The sequence below is a fragment of the Marmota flaviventris genome, chromosome 12 (genome assembly GCF_047511675.1).
Source record: "Marmota flaviventris isolate mMarFla1 chromosome 12, mMarFla1.hap1, whole genome shotgun sequence".
NCBI lineage: Eukaryota > Metazoa > Chordata > Mammalia > Rodentia > Sciuridae > Marmota > Marmota flaviventris.
Genome location: NC_092509.1, coordinates 41,068,526 through 41,084,766, shown reverse-complemented (window position 1 = coordinate 41,084,766; position 16,241 = coordinate 41,068,526). Strand labels below are relative to the sequence as shown.

At 42.0% G+C, this 16,241-nt stretch overlaps 1 protein-coding gene across 20 annotated transcripts in view; it reads right to left on the bottom strand.

Moving 5' to 3' along the window:
- The window catches only part of Pard3 (par-3 family cell polarity regulator), a 660,013-nt gene extending 646,523 nt beyond the window's left edge, over positions 1 to 13,490 (bottom strand). For all 20 annotated transcript variants that reach the window (XM_027928488.3, XM_027928495.3, XM_071599891.1 and 17 more), the window contains exon 1: positions 13,362 to 13,490. In XM_027928488.3, the coding sequence (XP_027784289.2) occupies positions 13,362 to 13,481 (120 nt within the window). In that variant the 5' untranslated portion in view covers positions 13,482 to 13,490. The remainder of the gene's footprint in view (positions 1 to 13,361) is intronic.
- Between the last annotated feature and the right edge of the window lie 2,751 nt (positions 13,491 to 16,241).

Sequence of the window (16,241 nt, the reverse complement as noted above, 5' to 3'; positions counted from 1 at the left end):
ATGTGTGAAGCCCCAGGGTTCTATTCCCCAGCACTTTAAAAAAAAAAAGCTAATTTGGCAAACAGAATACAAGGACAATAATGCTTCCAGATCTAAGTCCTATGAGAGCAGCAATTTTCACAGCCTGACTCTGGGGATGTAAGAAATCCTAAACATGAAGACATTCGACTACCCTGAGACCTGAATGTTGTTGGCTAACACATGCAGGTGCTCCAGTCAACAGTCCCAGCTGAGCCCCAACTCGGGTCACCCCAATAATACCAGATATGTGAATCTGGTCATCTTGGACCCTCCGGACCAGGTCATCTGTCAGCATAGTCCCAAGTAACTCCAAGTACAGCAAAAGAAAAACCAAGCTGAGCCATGCCCAAATGCCTAACCCACAAAACCAGTAGATCTAATTAAACAGGTGTTGATTTAAGCCATTAACTTGTGGATTTATTCAACAATATCTAAATACATGTTAATTTTCAAACAACATTTTTACTAATCAACTTACAGTTAAGTTCTGTTTGAAACTAAATGAGAAAAAAAATTTTTACGTGGGCATTACTGACACATTATCCATTAAACTAAAGTAATTTCCACCAGTTCTTTAAAATTCCATACTAGCATGTTCTTATAGCTACAGTATATTTGAAGATAATGTTTTTAAACTGCACTTTGCAGCTCTGAAAGTACTCTTAAGGAAATTATGTCCTGTTTTAATCACCTCTCAGCAGTCATGCCACAAATACCTTGAGCTCTGTGCTAGGTTCTCCACTTGCTAAGTACACACAGCACTGCGGAAGCACTCAGGGAAGGAGAACTAGATGACACAAGAGATTCCCAGAGTGGTAGCCACCAGCTGCTCTGATAACATTTAGAGATCTAACTAAAAATACAGATTCTGATACATAGGATCTAGGATGGGGTCCAAAATTTAGATCCCAAATTTCTAACAAGTTTCAGAGAAATGCCAATTCTGCTGCTCCACAGACTGCACCTAAGTAACAAGGTGCTCTGACAGCTGGCTGAGTCTCCTCAACCCCCACCAACTTAAAGGTCATCCCAAAGAACACTTCTTCCCTAAACCCATAAGCCATTCAAGTAAACCCAAGTCAGAAAAGAACCTGTTCTTCTTCTGTGGGTACTATGCACTCTTTCTTGTGGAACTGCATGGACCACATCAGTGTATCACAATATCATAATTCACAGTGCAGGCTCTGTAGTCACAGGAGTCTTCATGTGAAGGTCAAACCATACTCAGATATCCAAGATTCCTCATCTGTGAACTCAGAACTGCATCATTACCAACACTCCATCAGATGAACACATACACATAAAGTACTGAGCCACAATATGCAGCTTTTTTGATTATTATGGTTATTTTTTGGTTATTATGATAACCAAACCACTGTATTAATAGTGATGGTACTGCAATTTCCTAACACCACTGTCTTCATGTTCTCCTCCTACCTCTCTGAAACTCCTTCTCAAAAACTGGGGCTGAGAAAATATGATAGGTATCACTGTTAAGTGCACTTTCTCAATAGCACCCCAAGTTGATTGGCTGATAAATAATGTCCCTGATACAGCATCTTTGGTGCAAGAGTTTTTGATTATCCATTATCAATCCTGACCTAAAAACCTTTCCAACAACAAGAACAAAGACTGAGTTGGTAATACAAAGACCCCTGAATCCATCAAGACAGCAGCTTCCCTTCCCATGGGTGAAAAGGACCACCCAGAACCAAAATCCCACCTATCAGAACAGATTAAGAACTGTCTAATAACCCCTCACCCCAGTTATTTCTCCACAGTTTTGTTACAAAATGCTTCAGTATTCTGAAACTTTTTGAAAGCACCATTCATCACTTTCATTAGCAAAGCACAAAAACAAAGAGGAAGTTGTAAAGGGATGGAATATACATAAATTCCAATCTCCTGTGCTATGCTCTCTCTCCCTCTCTTTCATGTCCTGTATGAAACTGAAGCTTAGAGTTTCAAATACACTCCTATGAATCAATGTTTACAAACACACACTAGACAGGATCAGAGTCAAAATATGAACATTGCACAACTGGATAAACTTTATTATTTTAATCACTACTTAGCAACTTTCCAAAATACATCTGGGGAGAGAGAGGATGTATTATTTTAATTAATAAGATGTTTAAGGTCCTTGGAGAGAGAAAAACAACTTTCCATATTGTGGTATGAAAAAAGATGGATGAAAAGAGGTGGTCCTCTTGAATAGTAAGCCAGGATGTTGATAATTTCGCAAGCATAACATAACAACACTGCCTGCCAGCCCAGAACCTGAACAGGCCTTCAAGATACCACTCCCTACTTAGTATGATAAATAGGTCAACTTTTGGGTGAAGTATTCAGGTGACTGGCAACCGGTGCATTTAGCTGGACTAAAGTATTAAAAGTGACATTAATCTGTCAGCCCTTACAACTAAGTACCTTGGCAAAAGATGTTCTGTGTTCCTGTACTGCTGATTTAGCTGCCTAAAATCACCAGCTTAGGATGTAGAGAAAAGTAAAGAAGGGTTATGGGCACATAAATTATAGAGGCCTATATAATAAGGGATTACAGAAGTCACAAAAGTGTCTGCTTCCCCATTTTATAACTCAGATGGTCTCCTTGAGTTCCACAGTAGTCTCAGAACTACTACCAGTTAATAAATGCTAAAGGTCTTTAAAACCCTGTGCGTTTTATAAATACATTGTATTTACAGTTCCTAGTTTTATTCTTTCCTCATTTTAAAGGATTTTTTAATGGAAAATGTGAAATCAATGCCTTTAAAAATACTTCAAATACAACAAATATTAATTCCCTTGGATCTATCAGTGTAGCAGCTGCAGTTATTTTAGAAAGTAACAGGACTAAGCAGAAAACCCCACACAAGGTATGTACAGCTCACTATAGTGCTTGCCTAGCATGTACAGGCCACTGGATTCCATCCCTAGCCCCACAAAAACAAGGAAAATCTAAACAGCCAAAATGGAAGGGCAAATATAATTCTTAATCTGTGAAAGCAGCAGGTTTAAATATTAAGTGATCTGAACATTCTTGGACCTAGAATTTTCTTTTTTCCAAATGATTTATAAATACCACTGGAATTCCTACAGTACTTAAACAAGAAAAAAAAATGATCCTTCAGCTGGGTGCAGTTGCACATGTCTGTAATCACAGCAGCTCAGAAGGCTGAGACAGAAGTTCAAAGCCAGCCTTGGAAACTTACGGAGACCCTGTCTCAAAACAAAAATTAAAAAGGGCTGGGGATAAAGATCAGCGGTTAAGCAGACCTGGGTTCAATCCCTGCTTTAAAAAAAAAAAAAAGTAACCCTTTAACAGATCATCTAGGAAAAATACCATTTGATATCATAAATCAAGTAAGAACTAGGTTAACTTATAAATTGCCCTTAATTGTGCTTAATTTGTATTTAAAACTTAAAGAGAAAGAGATGCTGACTGAGAATATGTTTTATAACATGGGCACTGCACTGTCTACATTATATCACTTAATCTGGGCCTCTGTGTGTGTGTGGCTCAGTGATGGAACACTTGTCTAACACACATAAGGCCCTGGGGTTCCATCCTCAGCACTGCCTAAAAGGAAAAAAGTCACAATCTTCATGGCAGCAAAGGAAAAATAACATCCCCAATTACAGCGGGGAAAACTATGGCTCACAAGCTTGTGAGATCTTCCAAAACTCAAAACACCAGAGGTCAAAACCAAAAATGGAAAAAGCTCTTCCTTTATGAACATCTTTGAAGCATCTAAGTCAATGTCACCAGGATTTTATAAAGTCGTAGAAGAAAGTCTGAGTGATTTTCTAAGGAAGACAGTTTTTGCCACATAATTTCCCACATCTTCGGCCATTCTAATGAGGATGAGAGGAAACAATTTAGGATAGGAAAGCTTGTTCAAGTGATCCTCACTCTCTGGTAACCATGCTTGACAAAAAGAAAAAAAACACAGGACAGCTAACATTTACTCCATCTGATTTCCTACAATGCCTCCTCTTGTTCTCTCTGAACCCTGACAGTATGCCCATGGGGTAGGTGGCATCAGAGGCCAAGGCTTCTTCTGAATCCTGGTCTATTGTGTCACTTGGGTGTACCTGCCCCCTAGAAGAAAAACATCCACCACTGAACTTTCCACTTTCAGATGTTTTGTTTTGTTTTTTAACAAACATTTGTGTTTTAAGCAGTGGGTCATTAAAAAACAACAAAAAAGGAAAACATAAAACTGACCCCATCACTGAAAATTCAGGGGTTTATTAGCATTTCAGGTTTCCTTGTAAAAAAAAAAATCATAATAGGATGTGCACTTATAACTTAATATACACTCATTTTGCATTCTTCAGTGGTAAAAAATGTTGAAATGCCACCATCTTCCAGACATGACTGTTCAAATACTTATCAATCCAAATGATGCACTTGCACTCATGGATGCTCTTGATGAGTCAAAAAGGTTTTTTATTTATTTATTTATTTTTTTTCTGAGCTCCAACCAAGGTACCAAATCCTATATTTAACTTTAATGGATTTAGTGATTAGTCATATCCTGTGTGATAGTACACAATGAACCAATATCCTGTACATTTCACCTTCTCCTTCTGACTGTAATAACAGAAATTTCAGTTTAGAGTATAAACCTGCAGGGCAGGAACCTGGCCAACCATCATTCACACATGACTTTGCATATTAGGTTTCAGAATTATTATAAATTACATATTTTAAAGACTTTTGTGGTATGAAAAAAAAAAACGTGTTCCTGGAAGGCTCTATTTTTAAAATTTTGGATTCTAATACTGGTTTTAAAAATGAAAATTAAAGCACAAACATGAAAAGACTTTTTCATTTTTTATTTATACATAAAAGGAATAGGAAAAAAACATTCTTATATCAACCACCTACACAAAAATAACACTTTGTTTCTAATATGTTAATACAACAAATTTTGATTAGCCAGTTTCATTGGGTGAGGAGAAATACAGTGAGTGGTTTTCTTTAATATTGGAGAAGGGAACATTGATTTTTGGTTTAAGCTATCTCAGAGGCCTTTGCAAAAATATAATCCCTATGATATGGTTTTCTAATCTAAAAAGATACAGTGCAATAACAAACATAGAAAATCCACATACACAGAAAATAAATCTGAGTTCAAAAAATATAATAGCAGTGTATGAATTATTAAAGAACACCAAGAGTGAGAGAAATAATATTGACTTGTCTCTAAAACCACTTCAAGTTATACACCATAAAAATACCAACATCACAAATGTGTATGTTTATGTACACATGTATCATACATAGAATATCATGCAGTACCATACATTTAGTCATAATTCACAAATAGTATATCATTTCTGCGCATGTGATCTATCTTAAAAGAAACTACCTTGAAACATTAAGGAATTCCGAAGGACACCCTAGGCAAAATTTATCATCTCAACAGCATGCAACTGATGGGAAGCAAATCCCATCATTCCATACTAAGAGAAGCAAAATATTCTCACAGTATGAGTAAGCCGAGTAAGAGATTCAGTGCCCTGCTTACTCCTTTGAAAAACCATTGCACATCATGCATGCCTCGTGACCCCAGAGCACCTTAACCAACAATGAAGACCAAAAATGCTGGTATAGCTCAGGAGACTGACAGTGGAAGCACAACCCAGCAGCTCTGAACATAAGATGAAGATGGGGAAAATGGAGGTTCAAAGAGCTTTACCAATGCTCAAATCTACTGAAGGCCAAAAGGAAACACCAGAAAAACTCTTCCATTATATACATCTTTGGGGCATTTTAATCAACATTCTGTAATCAGCAACTGCAGCAATGGGTCTGAGTAGGAAGGGGAACAGGTTACCAACTGGTGAAGTCTTTCCATGGGCGGCGATCAAGGCAGGGAGAGACAAGGAGACACAGAGGCTCAAACAGCAACAGGATGGACTGACTATGCAGGCACAAGAAAGCAGGGTTTATACATTGTATGGAAAATTGCTAAAAATAGCTAGTTTTATTGGGGGTGTTTAAGTATCTCTGACACACAAACACATGTTGTTTTATGGGATTCTCAGAACAATAAAACATCTAAAAACGGACTTTAATTCACAGTGTAATCTATATTTATTGTGATATAATCATATACTAAAATTCACCCTTTTAAAGTATAAATGATTTTTTAGCATATTCACTGACCTGTGCAACCATGACTACTACCTAAATTTAGAACATTTTCTTCACCCCTAAAAGAAACATTAACAGTCACTTTCCACCACCCAAGCCACTAATAGCAAATACTACTCTACTGTCTCTATAGATATGTCCACTCTGGTCATTTATTAATGGACCCCTACAACATGTAGGTTCTTGGGACTGGCCTTGTTCACACAGCATAATGTTTTCAAAGTTCACCCATGTTGCAGCACGTATTAGAACTTCATTCTTTTTTAAGACAGAGTGGTATATCACATTTTGTCTATACATCTGTCACTTGATGAACACTTAGACAGTTTTGTGCCATTGTGAATGATGCTATGAACATAGTACACGTACAAGTTTGTGCATAAACATGTTTTCTCTTGTGTTTATGTTAAAGTTATGTTTAAGAAGAAAAATGAGATTACTTACATTTTAAGTCACTTAGATATGAAGCTTAAATTTTTATTTGTAAATCCCAAAAGCAATTGATGGAGAAAGGGAAATAAATAAGAGTCCTATTTCTTTAATGGCATAAACCACCTTAAGTTGGCACTCCAAACCCAAGACAGACCCATAAAAGGAAGTCATTTTTAAATAATTTTTCCAAATGGAGAAATTTTTAAATAAGATAATAACTAAAAGACAAAATTAGCTTTCTACTTTTTTTTCACTGAACTTTGCATTTCTTTTCATATAGATTTGCTTTCCTAGTTTCCATATAAGCCAGAAGAGGTACGAAAAATAGGTAAAAATCACATAAATTCCCTCTTGTTCAACTGCCACTGACTCTAGTTTCAGCTAGGAATGTTGAGTAAGTGGTGGAACACGAGGAAAGAATGCTGTGTGGGCCTAATAGGCCACCTCCACCTGATTGGAAAAAGACCTAGGGAAAGTACCTTCTGGCCCAATTTTACCTTTTTATTTCTATCCTTGGGGAAAAAGAGAGAGAAAGAAAGAGAGCTGTCATCATGTCTTTGTGTGTTGGCCATTACCAACCTGGATCCAACTTTACAGGAGACAGAAACTTTCCAGTACAGATGGAGGATCGGTCTGTAGGTTAGTGATCCATGTGGAACTTTAAACATTACCTCCAACAACCAATTCCTCCACTGTGAGCCAAAATGTGGCTCACATCAGCCAGTTTCTCCCCGTGATTCTCAGATCCTAAACATTTCTATTTACTTCTGGCCCTAACGCAAGGATCCCAAATGACAGAATTTGAGGCGCCACATCAAGCATAGGTGTGTTGCAGGACCAGATTCCCACGCTGCCCTGGCCATTTGCCTTGAATCTAGCCCAATGCAAACCCCAGGACTATGTTCTGCTTGGTCTGAAAAACAAACTGAACTCCTTTAAAATAGCTGACACAAAAGAGTACCTTCCAGGTATTCCAAATCTCACTAAATCTTAGTTCCAATTACAAGTTGTGCCAGTATGCCAAAAATACCAAACACTGAAGTCCTTAAAATGAGCAGGTGCAGTAGAAGTGTACTTTCTGTATGGGAGCATGTGTGATGTGTTTATTCTGAACTTCATATTTACTTACACTTTATGATTACTTAAGTGACAGACATTGGCTAGGCTGAAGTGGAGCCATCACATCAACCATTTCACCTGGAAGGACTACAAGCCATAAAGCATGGTCATCTGGGCCAGCAATAGGAGCTCTAGGATGTCCCCAGGAGATGCACAGAAGGGGGAGAGTCTCAAACAGCTTGGGAAGCAGAAACAGCCTCCAGAGACAGCTAGGCTGCGCTAAGCCTCAATAGATGCATGTAAAGAGAGAGCAAGCATCCCAAGAAGAACAGAAAAATGCCAGAGTAGAGTCAGGAAAAGTGCATGCAAGTGCCAGTGGGTGGAGTGTGGGGTACATGGATTCTGGCGAAGGAGAGAATGGAAAGCAAGAGGGGCCTACTACAAGAGACAGGCTGTGCTTAGGCACAGGACCTAGCCAATGGCAGAAGGCAACACAAGGCACTAAAACATAAGAAAACAAGGTTTAAATTTTTGAAAGATCAGTCCTTTGACCATATTCAGTTTCTCATTCCTTTTTGAGAGAGAAGACAGAAACTGTTAATAATAAAATTCCTTTCAATTTGCTATTTTTATGATTGCCTCTATTTCCCCTCAATCTCTGCTGCAGTGGAACTATTTTCCTAAAGGTTTCAAGAACCTTGTAAATGTTAACAACATATGGTCATACATTTATTCATAGAAAAAAATCCATACCAACCACCAGATTTTTCATAAAAATCAACTTATGTGATTGTAGTAATTAATAATCCCCCCAAAAGAAAGCACATTTTCAAAAGTTTCTTTCCATAAGCAGAAGTTATTTTTAAAATAACAACAAACTGTTCTAAAATAATTTTAAAGAGACATGTTTGAGGGACAGAAGCAGAGGCACATATAATCAACAGATAATAAAGCCATTAATGGCAACTTTTACATTCTCTGCCCTGTGGTCACAATCCATTCTTCTGATTGAGGTATTGTGTAGGGAAATAATATTGTACCTGTTCTTCAATTAAATTACACACTGTCTTTTTAAGCAAAGAGGAAAACTCAAGCAGGAATAGTAGGACACTTGGGAATGTTTTGCAGGAGTAAAGCCATTTAGTAGATGAAATATATTAGTGATTCAATTAGCCTTTACTAAATAGCTACTAGGGGCCAGAACACAGTATTGAAGAATTTCACATTCTTCATCCTGCTCAATATTCACATTAACCCTGCAAGGGAGTATGCCACTTTAGAGATGAGGAAAATGAGGCGCTATAAGGCAAGCTTGCCCAAGGTTAAATGGCTAATAAATGTGGATATCCAACATACTTTATATACAAACAGAGATATGAAAAATTGTGGTATATATGTGTAATAAGAATTGTAATGCAAAAAAACACAAAGTACATGTATAAAGGCATGAATTGGCATGAACATACTTTATATACAAAGATATGAAAAATTGTGCCGTATATGGAATTGTAATGCATTCTGCTGTCGTGTATTTAAAAAACTAAAATCCATTAAAAAGAAAAAAAAAATGCAGATATCCAACATCTTTTCCCTAAGAGAGATGGGGGGAGAAGGGGAAAACAGTGAACAAACAGGTCCCAGAAGCTCCTTTCTCTCACTTTTGCCCCTCAGTCTCTTGTTCCCCTTTCTCAGTAACTCAGCAGCCAGTTAGCACCATGTCTTTGCACTCAACCCAACAGTTGCTCAAGTTGTCCTGGAAACTACTTGTTACCCTGCCCAAATCCCCAAATACCAGAGTCATTTCTGTACTAACAATCATATAAATCTTGCCCTGGGATTGATTCACAGTCCTCTGTAGTCTGATCAGGACCAACTGTCTAACAAAAACCCTCCAAGGAGCCAAACTGCCCTCCATGCCCTTGGTTCACACTGTTCCCCTTCCTAGAATGCCTTCACTTCTATTCTCAGAATGGCAGCAGACACTCCAGATTCATACACCCAGCCCCACTGCAGACCTACAAAACCAAAACCCACTAAGCAGGTGCTCTCTGAGGTCACTACACTACTCAATTAGAAAACACTTCCCTAAATCAAGGACAACCTTCCTGCCCACCAAACCCAAAGCAAACCAAACCCTAGTGATTGAATGACACTCACACCCTCTCACTCCAGAAAGGTGGCTCCAACTTCCAAAATCCAGAAGCAAAACAACTATCCCATTCCACCCTGTTGCCAGTCAATCCTACAACTCTGTTATTTATGATTTTATACATTCTTCTTGTCTCTTCCTTTTGAGTGCAAAAGTTTAGTCTTAAAATTCATATAGCATGATGTTTTATACATAGCAGCACTTCAGCAAATTCCACACTTTAGAGTTGGAACTCTTGCACCCTGTGTACACCAGGAATCATAAATATCAGACCACATGCACAAGAACAGATATGTAAATAGTACCCTGACCCAAAGCACTCACATGAAATATTCATGTAACATGGTTCTTAATGCCTAGATAGCACCCTGCACCAAGGGTCTGAATGAAGGTTGGTGAATGAGGACAGAGAGACATTTTCACCCATCAGTTATCATGACCACAAAATTTGTTTTGTTTTTTTTACCAGAGGGGGGAAAATTTACTTACGACTAAGTATAAGTCTTCAAATACCTGCTTACTGAGGACATCTCTTGTACTAAGTGATGCCACTTTACTGCCCAGAAAAAAAAAAAAAAATTGATTTGTTTAACTTGAAGAGAAAACAGCTCATATGTACATATATAATGCCCAAAAAATTAAGCATAACACAAAATGCTTACTGCAGAGAAAGGCTTGGTAAATTGGGATCTTGGGAGACAAGGGGGCGTTAATACACAATAAACATGATCTGTCCACAATCTCCCCCACCCCAGACAGAAGTTAATCTCACTACCACATGCCACCTAGAAATCTAAACACTACTTTACAACAACCCAGTTACTCACTTCTTCACACAGGATTTGTCTTGTTCTATGAAGCAGAACAGATAGAGAATAAAAGCTAAAACACAGTTAATATGCTTTTGCTTCATTATTACCTTATATAGGATGGGAAAAGTGGGAAGATTAAGATCTTTAACAATTCAAGAGGAAAAAATACAAATGAACCTAGAAGATATTCAGGCCCTTGTAACATTTAAGAGTCAATACTCTCATGATCACCAACCTTGTAAGGTGAAAGCCATCTTAAAATCCACCTCCTGAGTTACATTTAAAGAGTTTTTAAAATTATTTTTATTAGTTATTGATGGACCTTTATTCATTTATTTGTTTTTATGCGGTGCTGAGAATCGAACCCAGTGCCTCACACATGCTAGGCAAGCACACTACCACTGAGCTACAACCCCAGCCCCACATTTGAAGAGTTTTAAAATAATTCTGGAAACCCCTGAATAATCTCTGACTCTCCCTCTCTTTTGTCTCCAACTGCAATGTCACAATCACCTTCCTTCCTTCTCTTCTCTACTTGGTCATCTCAGACTTACCCTTTACTTGTACCCCTTTTCTCTTAGTGCCTCTTCCCCAAGACTCCCTATGAAACAACCACTTCTAATATTTAAGAGCAAGATCCAGATCTAACATCAAGGCCTCTCAACATCCCAAAGGCATCCTCTTCTTCTGTGATACCACAGCATGACAATCCACACCACTGGCTCTCTTCTCCTGGAGGACCATGGAGTCTCTTGTCCTAGCCTTTAATAGTCCATTTTCCACACAGCAGCCAGTAGATTCCCCACTAAATGTCCACCACCCAAAACAGGGCTTTGGACATGGTAAATGTTTAATTTATGTGGGCAGAACAAACTAACGATTCAATCAATAAACTACATTTGTATCCCCCAAAAAAGCAATTCAACCAATGTACACTGTGTACATGATGAAATATGACTAACTTTAAGCATGTAAAATTATCAAAGCAAAAGGAAATGCCTGCCACTTTCTCTATGTTCAGGACCCAGGCACAGGCAGAGCATGTTATTGCATTTCTCTTTTCTTTCACAACTTAAAATGTTGCTTTCCTTATTCATTTAGAACATTTAGATTTTAGATTATAAACTGTCACAAACAATCCTTAAAAATGACAAAGGTAAGATTGGCAGGGGATTTGCCCCCATATCTGCTTTACAAGATAAACAAGTGCCCAATTTCCATTAATTTTGTTTGATTGTCAAAAAGAGCTCAACCAACTGTAAGAAATATTTTACAACTATTTTTTTTAAATCAACATCTTCCAACTTTGTGTCATGTTCTTAAACATCCCTTAAAATTATCTTTAAAATGCAAAAGTCATGCTATTTCCCCAACAGATAACAAAAACGATAGTGTATTTTTTTTTTTTTTCCTTAATCTAAGAGAAATTTGGAGGATGCCACCCTGAGCATCTTGCATACACTCGAATAGGCAGACAGGGCCATATTTCCCTGACCCGATGCCCCAAATCCCATAGGAAGCAGGCCACTCCACTATAATAGATAGGAAATAGCAAAATGAATATGCTTTCTACTAAATATCACTAGCACAAAGGAAATATCCTCAGGTGCTTGAGAGAAACTTCAGCGTGGGCTGTTGTCAAACACAGACAGTCGATAAAACAATTTAACAAAATGCCTTTTCACTTCTGACACATTGTAGAGGAATGCAGTTAAGTGGAGACAATGTTATCACCCCACCAAGAAAAATGGAAATCTACTCCGCTCCGAAATCAGGCCCTGGCTCCGCAGCCCCGGCACCATATGGAAGTAGTTCTAGATAGGTAAAAGCCGAGTTCCTGGCAGGAAAACTTTTAATTCAGTGACTGATTCCAGGCTTGAGCTTTTTTACGGAGCCCTGCACGGGAGTCTGCTCATCACCAAGACTCTGCTAACAATCGTCCTGTGAGCTCGTGAGACTGAGTGTCCCTCTCGGGGCCGCTTCCCCACCCGGAACGGGCGACTTTCTCCTACCCCTGCAGCCCCCAAATCGCACCCGGCCGCCCCGGCGCCCGATCGGCTGGAAGGAAAAGAAAGGGTCACTACGGTTCTCTGCTCCGCCCGGAGGGAAGGAGTGTAAAGAAGGCACGAAGCCACGCACCGCCGTGTGTGGAATAATCAAACTCCTCTTACACCCAAAAAAGTTCCCTTTCCCCAGCCTTCGCCTGCGGGGCCTGGAGCGGGAGAGGCCTGGGGCTGGATTTCAAGGGACCGCGACAGAGCCGGGGCGGAGGCATCTGGCCCGGCTCTTCCCGCGACCCCCGCGCACGGGGTTCGGGCTCCACTCCCTGCAGGCTCCGGGGCGCCTGGGGCCCGCCCGCACGGCACTGCCCTCCTCGCCCCGCGGTCCCACGGGCGGAGCTCCGAGGGGACCGGGGACGCGTTCGGCGGGGACAGCGGGTCCGACGCCGGGTCTGGCGTGGTCACCCTGCCGACCCAGCAGGCGCGGAGAACTTTACCGCCCGCAGCCCGGGGCGGGGGGCGCCAGGGAGGCCCGGCCGGGCCGCCGCACTTTCCCTTTCCCCGCCTCCCTTCTGTCTTCCCTCCTCCCGTTTCCAGGAAGCGCCATATTGATCCCGGCGCCTTCCCCCTCCTTCTCCTCCTCCTCCTCCTCCTGCCCCCAGCCGCCCTCCTCCTCCCCGCTTCCCCCGCCCCCCCGCGCCCGTGCGCCCCTGGCCCCTCACCTTGGCGATGGCCTTCCGGTAGCGGGTCACCGCTTGCTGGATGAGGCTGAAAACTTTCATGTGGCCGTCTCCGCACGGCACGACCACCCGGGTCCTCCCGAAGCACACGGTCACTTTCATGCCGCCGCCGCCGCGGGCCGGCCCGCGCCCCTCGCTGACCGCGGCGGGAGCGGCCCTGAGCCGGAGCGCCTGGACACTGGGCGCGGTGGGGCCGCTACACCGGCGCGCGGGCTGCTAGGGGCGCGGGCAGGCGGCTGCGCCGGGGGGCCGCTCGGCTACCATGCCCGGCCCGGCCCGACCGCCCTCGCCCAGCCGGAGCTCCTCTCGCCTCTGCCCGCCGCGGCGCCCTCAGTCTCCGGCCACCTGTTCGGCGTCTCGGCGCGCTCGGCGGCGGCGGCGGCGGCCCGGGGCTGTGTGGCGCTCGCGCTCACTCGGGCCGAGGGGGGAGGGGACGGCGGCGAGGGGAGGGGAGGAGGAGGAGCAGGGCTGGGCACACAACACCGCGCACATGCGGCAGGGGGAGGCGCGGCCGGCTCTCGGCGCGGGGCGGGGCGCACGGCCGTCCACTGCCCCCACGCGCCACCTCCCTTCCCGCAGCCGACGGCCGATAGACCCCTTAACCCTGCAGTCACTCCTGCTGGCGGCCTTTCGCCTCGACTGTCCCTTTTCCGGGGCGCCGCCGCAGAGGTGCGAGGCTGGGGCGCCTCCTCCCTCAACCCCGACCCCCGAGTTCTGGCACTGCGGTCTCCCCAGCCCCCCTCACTCTGCGCAGCTCGCTGAGGGGCTGTGCTGGTCCCACAGAGCTCCGCCTGGGGGATGCCCGCTCAAAGTCCCTGAGGTCTCTACTGAGCTCCCGCCCCCAGCCTTTCTTTGTCACTTTTAATCCCCGTCCTCGGACTGGGGGGTTTCGAGTACAATCGCATCTGGAGAAAGCAGTTTGTACTCGCTGTAGCAGACCGAATGAGCCAACACCTTTAAAAAAAAAAAAAAAAAGTGTCGGCTTTAAAGCTCAGCAATCACCAAGTCGCCCCCGGGAGGATAGGGATGGGGCTGGGTAGGGACGTTATGCTGAGATCGCTCTCCACCGGCCTGCCGGCCTCTTCCCAGCCCGCAGCTTGGCAGGGTTTTTGCACTGGCTTGCTTACTTGGCTGCAAGGCCAGGCAGCGGGTGTTCTGCGTTAAAAGCAAAAATTAATCGTTTCTTCTGGGGAGAGGTTGGTGAGGCTTTGACGATCCCGGCCTTTCTCCAGAGGCCATCATTTACCTTGAAGTTTCCTGTTGACCCCTGGGTGAAACATGGTTTAAATATGTAGAACTTTTCCGTCAGCAATTCATATAAAATTTTTTTTTAAGTCTGCGACATAGGCAACCCTAACGCAAATCTTTGAAAAAAATATACTTCAAATGTGCTGGGGGATCGCTGTGCAAAGGAATCCCCACGATGTGCAGGCACTTAACTCAAGCACTTAAACCCGCAACTCCGTATAGAGTTAGTTACTTGCAGAATATGAGACGTTTGAAAAGAACATAGACCAAGTTAAGAAAAGTAAAGAAGATCATTGCTGTCTTAGTTATGAGCTGTTGATTCCTAAATAACCATATGTCACTGTGTTTAAGAATGACAATTGACGGGCTGGGGTTGTAGCTCAGTGGCAGTGTGCTTGCCTCAGCACCACATTTAAAAAACAAATAAAATGAAGGTATTGTGTCCATCTTTTTTAAAAAAAAAAAAATGACAATTGACAATTATCAGTAAAGATTTATTGTTGACCCAAGTTTGTAATTTTTTTAAATAAATTCATTTGTGCTAGTTGTTTCTGGGATGTGTGATCACAACAAATCTCTCCATGAGCTGGAGAACTTCATCACTTACAGCTGGTGATCATTCATTCCTCCCACTCCACCTCCCATTTTAAAATAAGGAAACAAGACAAAGAGGTTCGTCTGCTTTCCAGAATCCTGCACTTTCCAGTATCCCACAGTGCCCTAGACAGAGCACACACTGTCATATAAAACATTGTACTTCTTCTCTCATCTCACTCTTATCAACGGTCCTAGCAAATCAGTGCAATGAATAGGTGCTGTAAGCCATCATCCCCATCTTCCTCCAGGATATTAACCAAGAAATCACTTTCCCAAGGCCACTGAGAAAGCTTGAGGCAGTCCAAGACAATCCAGGTTTCTCTTGCACACTGTCCTGGGAAATATTCATCATTCTCTTATTTGACTGCAACATTCAACATTTCTACTCAAGTTGTAACAACTATGAGCAATTCCTGCTAATCATTTTAAATTAGTAATTGGGTCAGCAAAAACAGTTATGGGGGCTGTTTCTGTTTTCATGCATGGGAGGGGATATACTAGCTTTCAGTGGGCCTTCTCAAAAAAAAAAAAAATTCTAATAGAAAAGTCAAGTTTCAGTAATAACCAAAGTACATCAGCACATAGCTAAGTTCAGCTCTTAATCCATCCATTTACTTGTGCCTTGACATGGTGTTCATTCTCATTCCAGCCTCAGTTTTACCAGTTAAGTGAACCTGATGAGCTCCATCTCATAAATTATAAGGATTAGGTAACATTAAAATACAGGCTACATATGGGAGGGTATAGCATAACAGAGTCTAGTTATCATAAAGTAGGTAAAGGGTAACAAAGTCCAGGACAGGATTGCAGATGATGATGGGACTAGGGATAGACAGGGGAATGAGAAGCCCAAGGCTTGGAGAAATTCCTGGACAGATAAAGACCAGAGCTCATGACTCTCAGCTCTGAACTTATTCACACTAATTCAGTTTCACCTATAGTTAGTGAAGTGCTTCCATATGGAAAACATTGAAAATATTACATAAAGATGAGTCAAAAAAGATAGCTTACACCAGG